General features: G+C 34.1%; 1 protein-coding gene, 1 long non-coding RNA gene and 1 pseudogene across 2 annotated transcripts; 1 reads left to right on the top strand and 2 right to left on the bottom strand.

The window, feature by feature from the left end:
• Positions 1 to 211: 211 nt before the first annotated feature.
• Positions 212 to 3,715, bottom strand: LOC128177705 (uncharacterized; annotated as a pseudogene).
• A 3,296-nt stretch (positions 3,716 to 7,011) lies between these two features.
• LOC128177704 (uncharacterized) lies at positions 7,012 to 12,189 on the top strand. Its single transcript, XR_008242869.1, has 3 exons — positions 7,012 to 7,099; positions 9,655 to 9,765; positions 12,018 to 12,189. It is a non-coding gene; the product is annotated as an uncharacterized LOC128177704 (long non-coding RNA).
• Positions 12,190 to 13,464: 1,275 nt separating this feature from the next.
• On the bottom strand, positions 13,465 to 15,755 carry LOC128178272 (uncharacterized). The gene is made up of 2 exons (XM_052845371.1): positions 15,724 to 15,755; positions 13,465 to 15,606 (listed from the first exon to the last, which is right to left on the bottom strand). The coding sequence occupies exons 1-2, from the start codon at positions 15,753 to 15,755 to the stop codon at positions 13,512 to 13,514; spliced, it is 2,127 nt and encodes a 708-aa protein (XP_052701331.1). The 3' UTR covers positions 13,465 to 13,511.
• Between the last annotated feature and the right edge of the window lie 2,616 nt (positions 15,756 to 18,371).

The following is an 18,371-nucleotide window of genomic DNA, read 5'->3' as shown; positions in this document are numbered from 1 at the left end:
TTTTTTTCACAAAGCAAACGTACATTCAATTTGTAATGGCAGTCACCACATAACAGATACTGTAAACTTGTGCAAGAAAAATTAAGATGTATAACAATGCTAAAAAAATATAACCTTGATTTTGAAACTGCTGTGAGGGGAAATATTTCCATCAAGTCAACTTGATTTGGAGGGGCTTTGCAGCACAATTTATTTTTTTTAAAGAATTTCATTTTCATAAACTTAATATATTAAAAGATCAATACTGAATTAAAGTTCAGTAAGTAATATTATTATTACTAAAGAACTTAAGTGACCAATAAAAAATGTTCAAATAACAATATTTAGAATAATGCATGTAAAACTACAAAAAACTGGAACATTTTTTTTGTTCCTGAAATATTTTCTTTAAATTTTTTAAGGCTAGAACTATTATCATGGAAATCAGAAACTTTGCATACAATGAACAAGTATTCATAATAAACAGAATTCATTAGTCAACTTGTGATCTGTTGACAGATCCCCACGATCTCCCAGCAGATGTCTTTGTATAGAAATTGTATATACAGTCCCTGATCGTGGTGGACTAGGACGTGTAGATCATCTAGAGCTCCTTGTGCACTCATTATAACAATAGGCCACTATGTGTAACAGTACAAAGGGTGGTATATACTAATAAGGCTCTCTGTTATGTCTACTAGACTGCTGTCCTGGGGTATGTCCAATGCACGATGTTTTATCATTATTGTCCACATCGCAATGTTGGCCAACATCGAGTCGACATTGTGTTAATATCATATTGGCATAATTATTAAATAAGCATTTGCAGCCTACCCTCTATATCATGTTTACATTGTCAATATCGTAATGTTGACCAACATTGAGTTAACGTGTTTAATTCCTATTCCTTCTTTTTTGTTTAACATCGCAATGTTGATTAACATCGTGTCACATCGTACCTCTAATATCCTGTTTACACCATCGACATTGTCAATATCGCAATGTTGATTGACATCGAGTAATTGTGTCTACATCGAACCTTTTATATCCTGTTTACATCGTCTACATTGCAGTGATGACCAACATCGAGTAGACATTTATTCTACATCGTGTGCCTTCTTTCCTGTTTACATAGTCGTCATTGCATTGCAAGGGACAACGTAAAAGAAATATCCGCAATGTAGACAATGAAAACTCATTATCGGTTCATTGTCGTATACGAGTACATTGTGATGTCGATGATGTAAACATTGCATTGCAAGGGACAACGTAAAAGAAATATCAGCGATGTAGACAATGTAAAGCTCGATATCGGTCCAATATCGTAAGCGGTGCGATGTCGACGATGTTGATGTCAAAGAAATATCGGCAATGTTGACAATGAAAAAACGATATTGTTTCATAGTATACATTGCGATGTTGACTACATCGAAAAAGATATATGCATTGGACAGGTATTGGTTTATCAATATAACATTCACTGAACTTCATTATGAAGTGTGATATCCACTGCTAGAGCCTGTTTGATCTTTGTAGACCAGAACTGCCCCCCTACATCTTCAGTATACCTCTTTCTGTCTACGCTTCTCAAATACATCAGATACCACTATATTTCAAAAGTTCTTATGTTGGTATATGTAAATCATAGATTCTCTGTGTGGTAGCATTTTGTATTTTATTGAATGGAAATTGTCTGAGTGACTGCAGGAATGAGTACAGGGCAGCCTGGAGGTTCCCTGCCATCTGTTGACAGATCCCCAGGATCTCCCAGGAGATGTCTCTGCATATATCACCTATATACAGTACTTGATCATGGTGGACAAGGGCCTGTAGATCATCTAGAGCTGTTTTTGCTCTTACTGTGTCAACATGTCTAGAGCACAAAAACTCTAGCATATGCAACAGTACAAACGGTGGGATATACAATGCATGCCAACTGTTTTGTCTACTAGACTGTTGCTCTGGTAATAGTTCACTGATATAACATAATTCATTGTGAAGTTTAATATCCCTTGCTCCAGCCTGTCTCATCTTTGTAGACCAGGACTGTCCGCCTACAGCCTCAGTATACCTCACTCTGTCTACATGTCCCTCATGCATCAGATATGGCTGTACTAACTTGACCTTTGTCATCTCTATAACAGATAAAGCTTCCCTGTATCTGAGTGTCTTGTAATAATATATGACAATGTACAACATGTCAGAAACAAACCCAAACTTGGCTGCTAATTTCAGCATGTGACAGGACATTTTGTCAGCAATATGCATCTGTTTGTTGACACCTATGTAATGTAAAAGCAGTGCACTGAAGTATGGTGGCTGTATGTTTCTGTAAACTTACAACTTGATATTGTGACAGAGGGGACTCTAGCAACTGTTCTATTATGTGTAGGATCTTCATACAGTACTGTTGGTCTGTTCTGTATAATGCATCATTCCTATCTATCTCAACAAATAATTTCATGTCAAACTCTGCCTCAGAGATCAGAGTGTGTTCATCAGTACACACCGTGAGTCTGGGATTACAGAGGACATCAATGATAGAGGACCTGATGGGGGGACTGTGTAGCAGCATTGCTATACCCTTCTCATACAACCCATACAGTCTCCTGAATAAACTTGCCTGTGCTTGGCCGTGGATTTTACTCAGAAACATGTTGTTTTCTGGAATGAAAAAGTTTGGACAGATCCCCTCATAAACCCATTTAAGGAGAAGTTTGAAGCAGACCCAAAAACCGGCCAGGAGATTTTGTGGACACCAGTGAGGTAGTGTGTTTTGTTCAATGGCCCAGAAAACTGCTGTTTTCATGTGGTAGGAACACAGTAGTTTATCTTCTTCTCTTCTAAATCCAGTGTTAATTATTTCCTTTAAGAACAATTTCAACAAACCATAAGTTAAAAATTGTGTGTGATTCATTGAGTATACAAGTTTGTATTCTGCCTGAGAGAAAGAAATTCGCCATTCATTGCCTTCATTGTTTCCTAGTTTGTGTCCTATTGCCACAAAGTGACATCCATTTCTTACAATGTCATTGACAACATGGGGTGGGGGCCATGAATGACATCTGTCTATCCACGAGGCGGCAGAGGGAGGCCAAAAATCACTGACAAAACAATAAGCATTATCGTATTCTAGTGGACCATTTGTTCCACTGCTACATGGTCCATGTACTCTACTATCAGGAGTGATTGTTGTACATGTGTGGTCTCTGTATTTAGAACTTGATAGATAGAGTCCTCCATTCATCCTCACACACGATGACAACACTATATTGTCAGCTCTTTCTAATGGTAACCAGAGTAAAGTAAATCCTGCTGGACTCTCAGAACTGTCACAGAGAATCAGTACCTGTCTGTGTATGTTGTAATATTCAGACTGAGAGAAGTCCCAGATCACTCGATGATTAGTTAGCCAAATCATAGTGTCTACGTCTGAATCATGTAATCTGAAGCCTTCTCTCATACTTCCACTCATCATTGATCTCCCCACATCACGTTGATTTCCCAACAGCTCCCAGATATCCACTATATCTCTTCTGGAGGCTACCTGTTGTGGGGTCCCTATCTTGTTACACATTCCCACATACACTGACCCGGACAGAATTGAGAATATCCCCCTACCAAAACACACATTGTATTTTGTACGACATCGTATTCAAAGAGCATGACATGGTTGTTTTGCTTTTAGAAAAAAAAATACTTACACCTGACGGTGAGGTGTTGCAGTGGTGTCCATTTTTTTTACCAAGTGTTATAAATAGATCACGGAATTCCGAAATGTTCTGTACAGTTTCATTTTATCTTGTTCAAATCGGGTTGTTGTTATATTACCTTTTTTCTCGTTTTTATGATTTTTTAATAGTAAGAATACCTCCTGAACCATGACGATACAGGGGATAGCTTAATTATTATAAATGGGCATATGGGCTGGCTTCACCAAAGAAAATTAAGACGTAGATTCGACAGGAATCTGGGTGCACTGAATTTTTCTCGATTAATTTTGCACATTTTTGTTTAACTATAACCGTTATTTGGTTTCTGTTGGACGTGGAATGGGCAGAAAAATGTTTGAAATGCGAAATGTGTTATCATAATATTGGTCTTAATATAGCAACACGACAGAATTGATGCAAAATCCTACTTATTTAAAAATATTTTTTTTTATTATTTTGTTGTCTATCGGTCTTCTATCTACAAAATGGAAACTTAAAAAAAAGATGGAGAGATGACCCAAAGACGACTTTTAGATAGAGCTCTTGTAAGTTTTTATTTTTTAATAGCTGGAATAGACATGTACTTCCACTCTCAACATAATATAATTTAAGTAATCAATTTTTGTTAAAACTTGAACGTAGCATTTCGAGGTTATGGACATTTAAATCCCAATTGATTCGTGTCGATGACTCCTGCTAACTTAAATCTTGTGCGCCAAATTTCATATATAATGGGAGTATTCTTCAGCAAAAACATCATGTTTTACATTTTACTTTCATAATATTATGATGGATTATATTCGTAGCCAAATCAAATTAGAAAATAAACAAACAAATAATAAGGCAGACTATTAGATCTAAGGTCTCTTTCGATTGTCGCATGACGTCATGCATTGTGAGCATTCCGGAATATTTTATTATTAACAGTTATAATTTTAGTGTTATGTGATGCATGGTTTTGCCAATATTTCTTGATTTACTTGTGTTTAACACATTTTAAGCTATGTAAAGTGAAATGACACTAATGTTGAACAATTTGTAGAGAGTAGTTTGAGTTGTAATTGTTGAATTCAATGACCAACTGATGAAACCATATATAGGCAAGAGTACAATTCATATTTACCAAGCAAGGTAAACAATTCTGTGCAGATTCAATAGAATATATAATGAATTACAAATGTACCAATTTTCAGTCAGTTTGAACAATTATTTAAAAAGTTATAGACGTTTTGTTGCTCAACTGTACTTATTCATTGTTGAAAAATTGTATAAAAATGCAATGTAAATGAGATAACTGTCCTACTGGTAAGTTTAAATGGCCTTAAAATGTGAAAAGAAACATAAGATAAAGGATTTCGATTAATTTCTTTTAAAAAATTGCTTTAAATCTATAGAAATCGGTTTTTAAAAAAGTGATGTTTGATTGGAAAGCAGTCGTCGCTACAATTGCATTGATAGTGTACCTGTGGAAGCACCTACAGCATGTTCAGAATATTTTTACTTACCAATATTTACGTTCAGTTTGAATGCATATTAATCTTCAAAATTGAACAAAGATTACACGGATAAAACCATAAAAACATCAAGGGTGGAGAAACCTTAATATTACTTTGCAATAAAGTATTTTAAAATTCTCTCTTTTGTGCTTCATGTGGTTATGAAATAGGTAACATTGTGGGGGGGGGGGGGGGGAATAACCTTAATAATCACTTTAAAATAACGCGCAAATATCAAGCAACAAAAAAGTATATGCAAAACACCATTGAACGATTTAAATAAAAAAAATATCGATAATAGATACTGGTATTGAAGTTTAAAATTTTAAAACCGTTAACGCAACTTTAACAGCTTTTAAGAATTAAAAGATTTAGATTGCGTATTCTTACGCCGACAGTTAGGTCGTGCTTTGGATTTCGTACGTTTCTGTCTTGTCATGCATTTATGAATTACAATGGTTACACCAAAATTGATGAAATAACAAACAGAGAATCAATATGTGTTTTAAAATTGAATTCGTATGTTATAATGGTATTATCATGATCTGGGGAGACTGCTTTTTTTCGAATTAATTAGAATTTTGATGTGTTTTTTTTTATCATTTGATTTCGCATATATGCTTTCTCAGGATGTATAGACATTAGAATGTCATTTATTTATTAATCTCAGTAAAATTTAAGCTACATAACTATAGTTCTGCGGGAAATTCGGGCCGACAGACCGTATAGCTCTACAGTTTTCTCCATACAAATAAACTATATATACTAACTGTGCATGGGTTTAACTTATTAACTAATTTAGAAATAAACTCTGGAAGCATTTTCATACAATAAATTCTTGGAAGATATTACTATTGATTTACTAATTTACTTATACCTCAAACGTTTTCTTAAACGCCCAACCTGAATTTCCCGTAGTGCTACAGGTCTGCAGCTATGAAATTTTATCAGTTTAAAATGATGCGGACATATCCTGACCCTGTTATGTACATTGACTATAGGAAACTCATAGACACAAGGCACACTTTCTCCACAGCTTTAATTTATATATTGAACTCTTCGACTTAATTTGCAAGGCACAAAATAATATACATTGTACCATAGTTTACGATTATTCATTATATCTTATTATTATGGTAATGTCGGGAGTCTCTAAACAATACGGTGCCAATGCGTTGGTTTTTATATATGTACATTGTACTCCGTGAATTTCCAAAATGATTTTCTATCATTTGTTTTCTATTATAAAAAAAACATTTTCACTCAAAATATTCAAACTTGAAGATTAAAAGAAACAAATTTACACTGCCAATGACAAAATTGCCAATTTAAATCCACTGTAGTTTTTAGATCTTTTTTGAGAAATTTTTTTATTGTTAATGAAACCGAAGAATAGAATTAAAAAGAGGGAAATAAAATTTTTGGTATCAAATTTTTTATACAGGTAGTGAACTAGCGATGCACGTATCGTCTGCATATCATATCAATATACAGTCAAACCTCGTTATCTCGAACTAGATGGGACTGGTTAACAACTTCGAGATATCCGAGTAGTCAAGATATCAAGGGTAAAATACTAAAAGTTTAAATGTTTGGGACCTAAAAATCACTTCGACATATCCATCGTATTTGAGATATCGGAGTTTGAGAAGTTCAACTGTATATTGATATTTCAATACATTGTCCAAGCCCTAGTGGCCTACGAAAGCTCCTTCTCTTGCACGTTTATGGATGCAACACTTTCCAATATAAGTTGATGAATTGGATACTTGGTATTCATGTCTAACTGCCAATCCATCTCTCTCAGTAAAGTGAATAGTTGATAAAAGAAATGTTCTGTTTCAGAGAGCACTGAATATCGGCTTGCGGAACTTGAGGGTGTGTCTTAACGGCATAAATTCAAGTAGAACAGTGAGTAATCCAACAGGTCAACCTTTCTGTTTCTGTCTATCCATCCATCTTTCCATCCTTTATCTGTCTATCCTTTTGTTTCAAATGTAACAAATAACAACCTCAACATCAGGGTTCTCATTTTGTGCCGACCAGCGATTTCTCCACCTATTTTCACAACGGTTCCGGTTAACTTTAAAAATTTAATATGATCATATAAAGAAGAATCATTACTTCAGTAGAGGTCGTCAGTTATCACGTTTGTTTAATAAACCTGGTATATGTAAAAATCTAAACATAAAAACATTGTGGTTTGAAGCTTTTCTTATCAGATAAAGATCCCTGTTTTTAAAGCGATATGATGATTCTATAGTCAGTCCCAAGATATTCACGCTACACATTTGGACAATGTTTTGATAAAAATACACATACCTGTGAAAGAAGTGCAATTGAAATCAATGAAAGGGAATCCAAGATAACTTCATTCACACATTATCATTTTTCCCTCGTAAAAATTCACAGGAACGAAAACAGATTTCTTATAGAGGTTCATATTGGGGAATGTTGACATCTTTTCTACATTCAGATGTCACTCGGAATACCTCGCACAATTTTTTAATGTTGTCATTCTGGCTTAATTATGGCGGATGCAATGCCAAATCTCCGTAGACTTTCTATTTTTTGCTGTGTATTAAAACCTGACAAGTTTCAAAAGGGTAATCTTGGGATTTTTTCATACTATATAATGAATATTGTCTGAATCAAGAGGTATTTATAAATATGGAATACTTTAAGAAAATATTTGGCAAAAATATCTTGAGACAGACTATAGAACCTTAATTGGACTAAGTTTTAAGCTTTAAGTTCTACCTAACGTTTTTTTTATTTTGTATGAGGGCAATGGAGGCCAAGCATGATTTAGACTCAGTGATTGGTCTTCCTATCCAAACTAAAGCTGGAACATGAATATGATTTAAAAAATGGTTTGTCTGACCTTACCTATAGCATACAGCTATCAGTGTTTGTCTGGTAGTATATATTTGAATAGATAATAATAATGGACTGAAGAACATAATAACAGTAAAGTCTTATTTAGTCAATAAGTGTATGTCATAGTTTGGTTTTTTTCAAACAAAGAGTAACCAGTTGGTACCTATAACTTTCTAAATAGATTTTAATAAAACTTGCAAATTCTTTATAATTGTGATAATACATGTATCTGCTAAATAAGCTGCAGACATTCAGACTATTTAGTCTATCAGACACCTAAACATGAATATAAATACATACAGACAAGTATACAACTGTTACAAAAATGAAACAAAAATTTGTTTTAAAAATCTATGTACCACAAAGTACGAAATCAAGACGTTAGATGAATACGCTGTGTGCTGATCTGTGGGATTTTTGTTGTTGACAAATGGGCTCCTATAAGGAATCATATTCAGAACAAAATTAATAGTACAGTTCAAAATATGCACAAACAGGTCCCCTGGAGCCCCCTTATTGCTGAGAGGGGGACCCCCCTCTCAAAATCAACCCTACATGTTTTCCTTGGGCATTCGGCCCTCTACAATACCCCTCACTATTTCTTTTTCCTACACTTAACTCTAAAATATACGAAAATCCTACAACATATCCAGTCTTTCTTATTCATAATGCATAATAGTACATAAATCACCACCTTGACTGAAAAATATATTATATTTTCAATAACATAAAAACAATAACATAAATAATAGCAAGATATGTAACAAAAACCATCGGACAAGTTTTTTATTGGTTCATGTGTCTCTACTTTCTAATTATGTCTCCCCTTTCAAAGGGGAGACATATTGTTTTTGTCGACTTTCTTCTTCTTCTTCTTCTTCTTCATCCAAATTTGTCCAGGCCGTAACTTAAATACCCTTTGACCTTAAGACTTCAAACTTGGAACATAGGTAGATGGTATTAAAAAGGAGTGCACGCCACCAAAAGTTTTGACCTTGACCTATTTTGTTCTTCAAGGTCAAGCTTTTCATAAAAAATATTGTCCGGACCATAACACCATAACTCCTTTAACATACAGACTTTTAACTTGTATCATAGATAGATGGTATATAACCTAGTTGAACCTTACCAAAATTTTTGACCTTGACCTAAAATTTTTATTTCAAGGTCAAATTAGAAAAAAAAATCATTGTTTAACTCGTGAATATACTTTGACAGAAGGACTTCAAAGTTTAAACAAAGAACAATAATAATACACTTAGGTGTACTATTTATTTGTATATGACCTTGACCATGTTTTACTCGAGTCAAATTATGAAAAAGATAATAAAATTTTGTCTTGGTCTGGGTAACAAATAGCTGACATCATTCTTCTTTTAATTGTTAAATTTGCCCCATATTACAATCCTTGGGGAGAAGGGGAGACATGTGTTTTTTTGTAAAAAAAAAAAAAAAACAATACCCACTAGTTTTTTTTTGTATTTACCAAGAAAGCTGACAATTTTATCTTTCTTTAGAAAAGTTGTGAATTTGAAGAGCCTATGATAATTATGTTATATTATGTCCATTTGTCTTTTGTCTTCTAGTCAGCTTTGATAGGATTACGGACCTCAGGAGTACGAATTGTCTCGATTTCTGAGGTAATTAAGATACCTCACAATGGCTGCCGCCCAAAGCGTCGCCCCAGGAAGTGAATGGTAGGTAAGGTGTTCTGTTTCTTTATATTGTTTACTTATAGAAAATATACTTTTTTTCGCCCTCTGCGATGTAAACCAAAGATTTGCCTACTCATGTGATATAAACCCTAGGGGTGTGATATTATATAAATAGTGCCTGTTTGGGAGGGTAACTGTTGTAATTGACATCCCGAGACAACCATTGTCAACCGACGCGAAGCGGAGGTTGACAATGGTTTTCGAGGGGTGTCAATATCAACAGTTACCCTCCCAAACAGGATCTATTTATTTTATTATACTGAATGTCTTAACTTTAAAGAAAATTTTACTGCTTTTATATAGAAATGAAGTGAATTCTACGGCGAACCATACGCGCATAATTTACGCGCATGTAACAATTTGTTGCCAAGTGTGTTGCTAACGCTGAGGGTAATAGAACGGATTACCAACTGCGTCTAAACCAATCGGATTTCAGTATTAAACATGAAAGTATAATAAAAGATTTATATCACATCCCTCTCCGGCAATCTTTAGATGTTATATCACTCCCCTTTCCATTATTTATTGGCTGTCAGGATGTAGAGTTAGGTATGCGTCATTCAACTCTGATCTCCGAGTATAACGTCAAATAGTTATGTCACGTCAACTTGGTATACAAATAGCTGGCGCAAAAATTTCAGGGAAGTTTAATTATTAGAGATAGAATATATAGACAGGGAACGGTTTGTTAACAATAATCATTTATAACACGATGTTTTTTTAAAAATTTTTCTTTTAGTATGTGATTTAAAAATCAATACATAGCCATTTTTATATCGCATCCTATATAAGCCCTCGGTCGCTGTATATCAGCCTGACGGCTCTCGGATGATATACAGTGACCAAGAGCTTATATAGGATGTGATATAAAAATTTCCATTTAATAATATATATATATATATATATATATATATATATATATATATATATATATATATATATATATATATATATATATATATATATATATATATATATATATATATATAAATTAAATAAGAAAACACGAAAAGCGTTCAATATAGCTTAAGCGCTTTCATTTTAAAATCTTCAGAAGCTATAGATATATATATATTCTCTACATCAAGAGAAAAAATTGAGTCCTATTATATCAAAACACACATGCTGTTCATTGATTTATTTATTGAAACTTATCTTAAGAGCAACAATGCATTAAATTTTTTGCTTCTATAATATTGTAAATGTATCATTTACACCTTCCAGTTTAATATGAAATGTAGATATCTACTATTTATAGTCATGTACAACCAGATAATAATAATAATAAAAAAAATTAATGAATAATTTAAGCTTTGATAAATGTAACCAAAACATACATACTCATGTGAAATAATGGAATAAAAAAATGAAACTTAAAGGAGGCTGGGGGTCCAAAAAAATTTTCTCCAAAATTCATCCAAATTTGCAGAAATGTTTCATTTAATCTTATTTTACATTTTAATATGGAAGATCACATCACAATCATCATTAATTTTATCATTTGATGCATCTGAAGAAATTGCACATTATGTAAAAAAAAAAAAATATGAAAATTTTTTGAAATATAAATAAAGGTAAAAAAAAAATACCAATAACATCACAAAAAATTAACACAAAAAGAAAAACTTAACATTATTTGTTATTAAGAAAAATATCACAATTTTACCAAAAAATATATATTTCATACAAATGCAAATATGTAAAACAAAAAAAAAGTAGCCACAAGATTATTTCCAAATTTTAACCTGATAATAATCAAGACATGTGTAATAAAGATTGAGCATTTAAAAAAAATTCGATGGTGAAACTATAAAAAAAAAGAAATAAAAGGAAAAAATTAGAACAAAATATTTGGAGTATTACAAGTTACCTCCCTTTGAAAAGTTGGAAAATGCTGGAAAACAGCTGAAATGATTTTTTGCATCTTGTAACCCTTGGTTTACCATCAACTGACTCTTTAAATAATGCTTCAATACCATCATATCCATTTATTTAAAAAGACAATTTCAGTACGATGTAAGAGTTATAGAACATTAGAGTGAAAATCTTTTTTGTATAGAGATAAAAATGCTTTAAAATGGCAGCCACCCCCCAGCCTCGTTAACTTAAAAACATAAACCAATTACAAAATAGAAAAAAAGCATCTTATAAAGAGGCAAACTACTTTGTACATCAAATAAAAAATACCTGTGCAACTTTAAAGATCAGTTTTTCATTTGGTTTTTTTTTTGCAGACACATGACATGAAACTCAACTGATATCTCTATTCCTGTCAAAAGGTGATCATCAGTGACTCTTGCATCAGATCTATAATTAGTGTTCCATGACGGACAGTATTCATGGTTACAAAACATTCAGCAATGTCATCGTTTCTGTATGATGGACATTAAATTTTTTTTAAATGTGCGATTGGTTGCATTTTTTTTTCCACAAAGCAAACATATCTTAAATTTGTAATGGAAGTCACCACATAACAGGTACTGTAAACTTGTGCAAGAAAAAATAAGATGTGTAACAATGCTCAAAAATATAACCTTAGATTTTGAAACTGCTGTGAGGGGAAATATTTCCATTAAGTCAACTTTTGTAGGGGCTTTGCAGCACAATATTTTTTTTTAAAGAATTTCATCTTCATAAACTTTTAAAAATGTTATAAGATCAATACTGGATTTAAGTTCAATAAGTAATATTATTATTACTAAAGAACAAAAGTTGTTTTGTCTACTAGACTCTGTTGTCCTGAGGTATGTCCAATCAATGCATGATGTTTTATCAATATTGTCCACATCGCAATGGCCAGTCGACATTGTGTTAATATCATATTGGCATAATTATTAAATAAACATTTACAGCCTACCCTCTATATCATGTTTACATTGTCAATATCATAATGTTGACCAACATCGAGTTGAAATTGTGTTTAAATCCTTCTTTTTTTTTTTTACATCGTGGACATCGCAATGTTGATCAACATCGTGCCACATCGTACCTCTTATATCCTGTTTACATCGTCGACATTGTCAATATCATAATTTTGACCAACATAGCGTCGACATTGTGTCTTTTTTCCTGTTTTTCTTTGTCTACACCGCAATGTTGATCGACATCAAGTCAACATTGTGTCTTCATCGAACCTTTTACCGGTATATCCTGTTTACATCGTCAACATTGCAGTGATGACCAACATCGAGTAGACATTAATTCTACATCGTGTACCTTCTTTCCTGTTTACATCATCGACATTGTCGATATTGCATTGCAAAAGACAATGTAAAAGAAATATCCACAATGTAGACAATGAAAACTCATTATCAGTTCATTGTCGTATATGAGTACATTGTGATGTCAAGATGTAAACATTGCATTGCAAGGGACAACGTAAAAGAAATATCGGCGATGTAGACAATGTAAGCTCGATATCCGTCCAATATCGTGAACGTTGCGATGTCGACGATGTTGATGTCAAAGAAATATCGGCAATGTTGACAATAAAAAATCGATATTGTTTCAATATTGTACACATTGCGATGTTGACTATATCGAAAAATATATATGTATTGGACAGGTATTGGTTTATTAATATAACATACACCAAATCATTATTAAGCGTGATATCCACTGCTACAGCCTGTTTGATCTAGACCAGAGCTGTCCCCCTACAGCCTCAGTATACCTCTTTCTGTCTACGCTTCTCAAATACACCAGATACCACTATATTTCAAAAGTTCTTATGTTGGTATATGTAAATCATGGATTCTTTGTGTGGTAGCAGTTTGTATTTCATTAAATGAGACTTGTCCTAGTGACTGTTGGTATGAGCACAGGGCAGCCTGGAGGTTTCCTGCCATCTGTTGACAGATCCCCAGGATCTCCCAGGAGATGTCTCTGTAGTAATAAGGTACGAACAGTCCTTGATCAGAGTGAAGTAGGACCTGTAGATCATCTAGAGCTGTTTGTGTTCTCATTGTGTCAATATGTCTGGAACATAAAAACTCTAGCATGTGCAACAGTACGAAGGGTGGGATATGTAATCTAGGCTCTTTGTTTTGTCTACTAGACTGTTGTTCGGGTAATAATTCACTGATATAAGATATTTCATTGATAAGTTTGATTTCCCATGCTACAGCCTGTCTCATCTTTGTAGACCAGGACTGTCCCCCTACAGCCTCAGTATACCTCTCTCTGTCTACACGCCTATACATCAGATATGGCTGTGCTAACTTGACCTTTGTCATCTCTATAACAGATAAAGCTTCCCTGTATCTGAGTGTCTTGTAAAAATACATGGCAATGTACAACATGTCAGGAACAAGCCCAAACTTGGCTGCTAATTCCAGCATGTGACAGTACATTTTGTCTACAATATACACCTGTTTGTTGACACCTGTGTTAGTGCACATGTTGTGTAATATAAAAGCAGTGCTCTGAAGAATGGTGGCTGCATGTTTCTGTAAACTTATAACATGATACTGTGACAGAGGAGAACCTATCAACTGTTCTATTGTGTGTAGGTACTTCATACAGCGCTGTAGGTCTGATGTCTGTTGTGTCTCTATCAACTGTTCTATTGTTTGTATGTACTTCTTACAGTGCTGTAGGTCTGATCTGTTAATTATTAATGCATCATGAGTACATATCTCAAGAAATAATTTTACATCAAATTCAGCCTCAGAGATCAGAGTGTGTTCATCAGTACACACCGTGAGTCTGGGATTACAGAGGACATCAATGATAGAGGACCTGATGGAGGGACTGTGTAGCAGCAATGTTATACCCTTCTCATACAACCCATACAGTCGCCTGAATAAACTTGTTTGTGCTTGGCCATGAATTTTGCTTAGAAACATGTTGTTTTCTGGAATGAAAAAGTTTGGACTAATTCCTTCATACACCCATTTAAGGAGAAGTTTGAAGCAGACCCAGAAACCGACCAGGAGATTTTGTGGACACCAGTGAGGTAGTGTGTTTTGTTGAATGGCCCAGAAAACAGCTGTTTTCATGTGGTAGGAACACAGTAGTTTATCTTCCTCTCCTAATCCATTGTTAATTATTTCCTTTAAGAACAATTTCATCAATCCATATGTTAAGAACTGTGTGTGATTCATTGAGTACACAAGTTTATGTTCTGCCAGAGAGAAAGAAATTCTCCATTCGTTGTCTTCATGGTTTCCTAGTTTGTGACCTATTGCTACAAAGTGACATCCATTTCTGACGATGTCATTGACAACATGAGGTGGGGGCCATGAGTGACATCTGTCTATCCATGAGGAGGCAGAGGGAGGCCAAAAATCACTGACAAAACAATGAGCAATATCGTGATCCAGTGTGTAGTAACCTTCTAATCTCTCTGTGCTAGTGCTACATGGCCCATGTACTCTACTATCAAGATAGACTGATGCACACGCGTTCTCCCTGTATTTAGAACTTGATATATAAAGTCCTCCATTCATTTCCACAATAGATAACATTAACACTCCTTGTTCAGCTCTTTCCAATGGTAACCAAAGTAACGTAAATCCTGCTGGACTCTCAGAACTGTCACAGAGAATCATTACCTGTCTGTGTATGTTGTAATACTCAGACTGAGAGAAGTCCCAGATCACTCGGTGGTTATGTTGCCAAAACATAGTGTCCATGTCTGAATCACTAAATCTAAATCCTTCTTTCCGACTTCCGCTACTCATTAATCCCCTCACAGCATGTTGATTTCCAAACAGCTCCAATATATCCACTATATCTCTCCTGGCTGCCACCTGTTGTGGGGTCCCTATCTTGTTACACATCCCCACATACACTGACTCGGACAGAATTGAGAATATCCCCCTACCAAAACACACATTATATTTTGTAAGACATCGTATTCAGAGAGCATGACATGGTTGTTTTGCTTTTAGAAAAAATATAAAGTTTACATCTGCTGTTAAAAAATAGATTACTTACACCTGACGGCGAGGTGCTGCAGTGGTGTCCATTTTCTTACCATGTGCTATAAATAGACCATGGAATTGTTCTTTTAGGTTTCATTTTATCTTGTTCAGATAAGGTTGTTGTTAAGAAAAATAGTAAGAATACCCCCTGTAGCATGACGATACAGGGGATAGCTTAATTATTATGAATGATTTTAACCTTTTCATCAATGCGCTGTACGTATCTTCATTTCTTAAGTCAAGGGCATGTGGGCTGGCTTCACCAAAGAAAGTGGGCGCTTAAGACGTAGATTCGGCAGAAATCTGGGCGCAAAAGGAGAGTGAAAATTTCATTGATTAATTTTGCACATTTTTTTAATTATAACCGTTATTTGGTTTATGTTGGACGTGCAAATTGGAAACGTGTAAAGATGACATATTTTAACATTATAAATGTCGCTTTTAAAAAAAGATGGAGAGATGACCCAGAGACAACTTTAAGAAAGATTTGGGGTTTTTTAATAGCCGGAATAGACATGTACTTCAAATCTCAACATAATATAATTTAAGTAATCAATTTTTGTTCAAACCTGTACATAGCATTTCGAGGTTATGGACATTAAAATTCCAATTGATTCGTGTCGATGATTCCTGCAAACTTAAAATCTTGTGCGTCCAATTTCTTTAAAGGACGAGCGCATTTTAGCTATAGAGAATGGACCCTTTTTCAGTGCCGTTTTTATGTAGAAAATATCAACAAATGGCTTTTTTCTCGTAATAGTTAAGCACTGATGGATACTTCTGATTTATATGCACGCTTAAATTTACCAAAATGGCATACAGTTTAAAAAACTGAGGATTTTTAATTGCCTATAAATAATCTTAATCCGGAAAATCGAACTGAACCTACTTGAATTGTGTCTATTCAAAGTTGCTTGGTCCGATTTTATATAATATTTTATGCACGCTTTTAAACGATGGTTATGCTAAGTATATGTGTAATAATAGACATTGCAGTAGTTTTCCCAGTCAATTAAGCCATATTTCAATGAAGGAAAATATGGAGGGTAACCGTGTTCAAAAATCCAGACATGTAAATAGTGAATCCGAATATGCAATCATTTTGATGTGTGAGCCTGAGTATGAATATGTGTAATTCTGATCGTGTAACCTATAAAACTCGGGCATAAACACGTGTAAGATTTGACTCAGTTCCTTCGCATGATGCACATTTTGCAACTTTATTTTTTTACATTAGTTAATTAAACCTTCAACTTTGCACACTTTCAATCCGTTGTTTCTGCATTTGTAACTTCAGGCTCGGCAATAGCACATCTGACGTGATACAAATTGACAAATGTAAAGTCTACAAGTTTGTCGAATTCTGGACGAAAAATAAACATAATATTCAGCTAAACTATTGCAATAAGCTTTTAATGAACGACACCTTTTCTATCGAAAACACCGGTATTATTTTTAGAAAAAATTTGAGGTATGATTGAAACTGGACCAAACAGGAAGAGATTCTTGGAAAAAAAAAATCATTGCCGATGTGACGAATGCTCTAATTTCCATGATATAATTTTCATGGTATTATAAAAGGAAATGCCTAATATCTTATTTCTCTAAAAAATAAATATATAATCTAATATAAGTTAATGCGTACTCTTTTCTAGAAATGAGACGGATCAAAAAATTTCCTAAGTGGGTAAATATATTTTGAGCGGCATGGGGTTCGAAGACCGCCGTGAGGTCCCATGTAACTCCATTGCTTCAGAATTTTAAGAATTTTGAAAGAGAATTTTTAACCGGGTTTCCGATTATTGAAATAGTAAAAAAGGCGGACAGGTGAGTGGCTGTCAAAAAGGTACCCTTATTGTATCGATAAATCTTCGAACAGTTTTCAAGATAGGAAGTTGTTCTTTTGCAGATCAATTATACATATATCAGAGGTATGCAAATTGCTAGGATTTTGATTTCTGATAATTTATGAAAAAATATCAGCTGTTGAACTTGGTCATTTTTGGGCAAAAACATTGCATATAGAGTACCCCATTCCTTTGGATATGTAGTATTTATCAATTCAGGATTGACAAATGGATTATGGATACTGTTCACACAAAAGAAAACCCGTTTTGCTGTCACATTGACAGCTCTACTCTTGTTATTTTTCTGAAGTAGTTAGAATAAACGACCTGCAAAGATTTGGTAATTTTTTGCGGAAAAACTTATGTTACTTTACATGTATTATATACACTTTGATTTCACGACCGTTAACCTTATCTTTGGAATTTTTATTAATTTTTTTAAAGAGGGTGTCGCTTCTTATGTCTCATATTAATCACAATCTCAAAACCAATGTCTTTGAATAGTTTGTTTTTCTTATCGATAACTTTGCAACTCAGCTGACCAACCCCGTGTAAATTTTTTGCGGGGTGTGTGTGTGTGGGGGGGGGTCGTCTTGTCACAACTTTGTGGTAGCGATAGGGATGCATTTGGAGATATTTTCTTAATTCAGCCGAGGCCTATACTTTAAGAATTTGTTGCATATACTCTAATAACAGTGGCGTCGGAAGCAAATTGAAAAGGGGGGGGGGAGCTAAACTAATTAAAACAATCTTGACAAGAATTCCCAAAATCATGAAAATCATAATCCGGGGGGGGGGGATGTACCTATAACTC

This window comes from Crassostrea angulata, chromosome 3 (genome assembly GCF_025612915.1).
Source record: "Crassostrea angulata isolate pt1a10 chromosome 3, ASM2561291v2, whole genome shotgun sequence".
Classification (NCBI taxonomy): domain Eukaryota; kingdom Metazoa; phylum Mollusca; class Bivalvia; order Ostreida; family Ostreidae; genus Magallana; species Magallana angulata.
Note: the sequence above shows the minus strand (reverse complement) of the source record. Positions and strands in the feature narration are given on the sequence as shown.

Bases quoted from the DNA above. Each gene is read 5' to 3' on its own strand.
- LOC128178272 (XM_052845371.1), bottom strand. From the start codon at position 15,755: ATGGACACCACTGCAGCACCTCGCCGTCAGGT. The intron at 15,607-15,723 runs GTAAGTAATCTA...GTGTTTTGGTAG, and splicing joins GCAGCACCTCGCCGTCAGGT to GGGGATATTCTCAATTCTGT.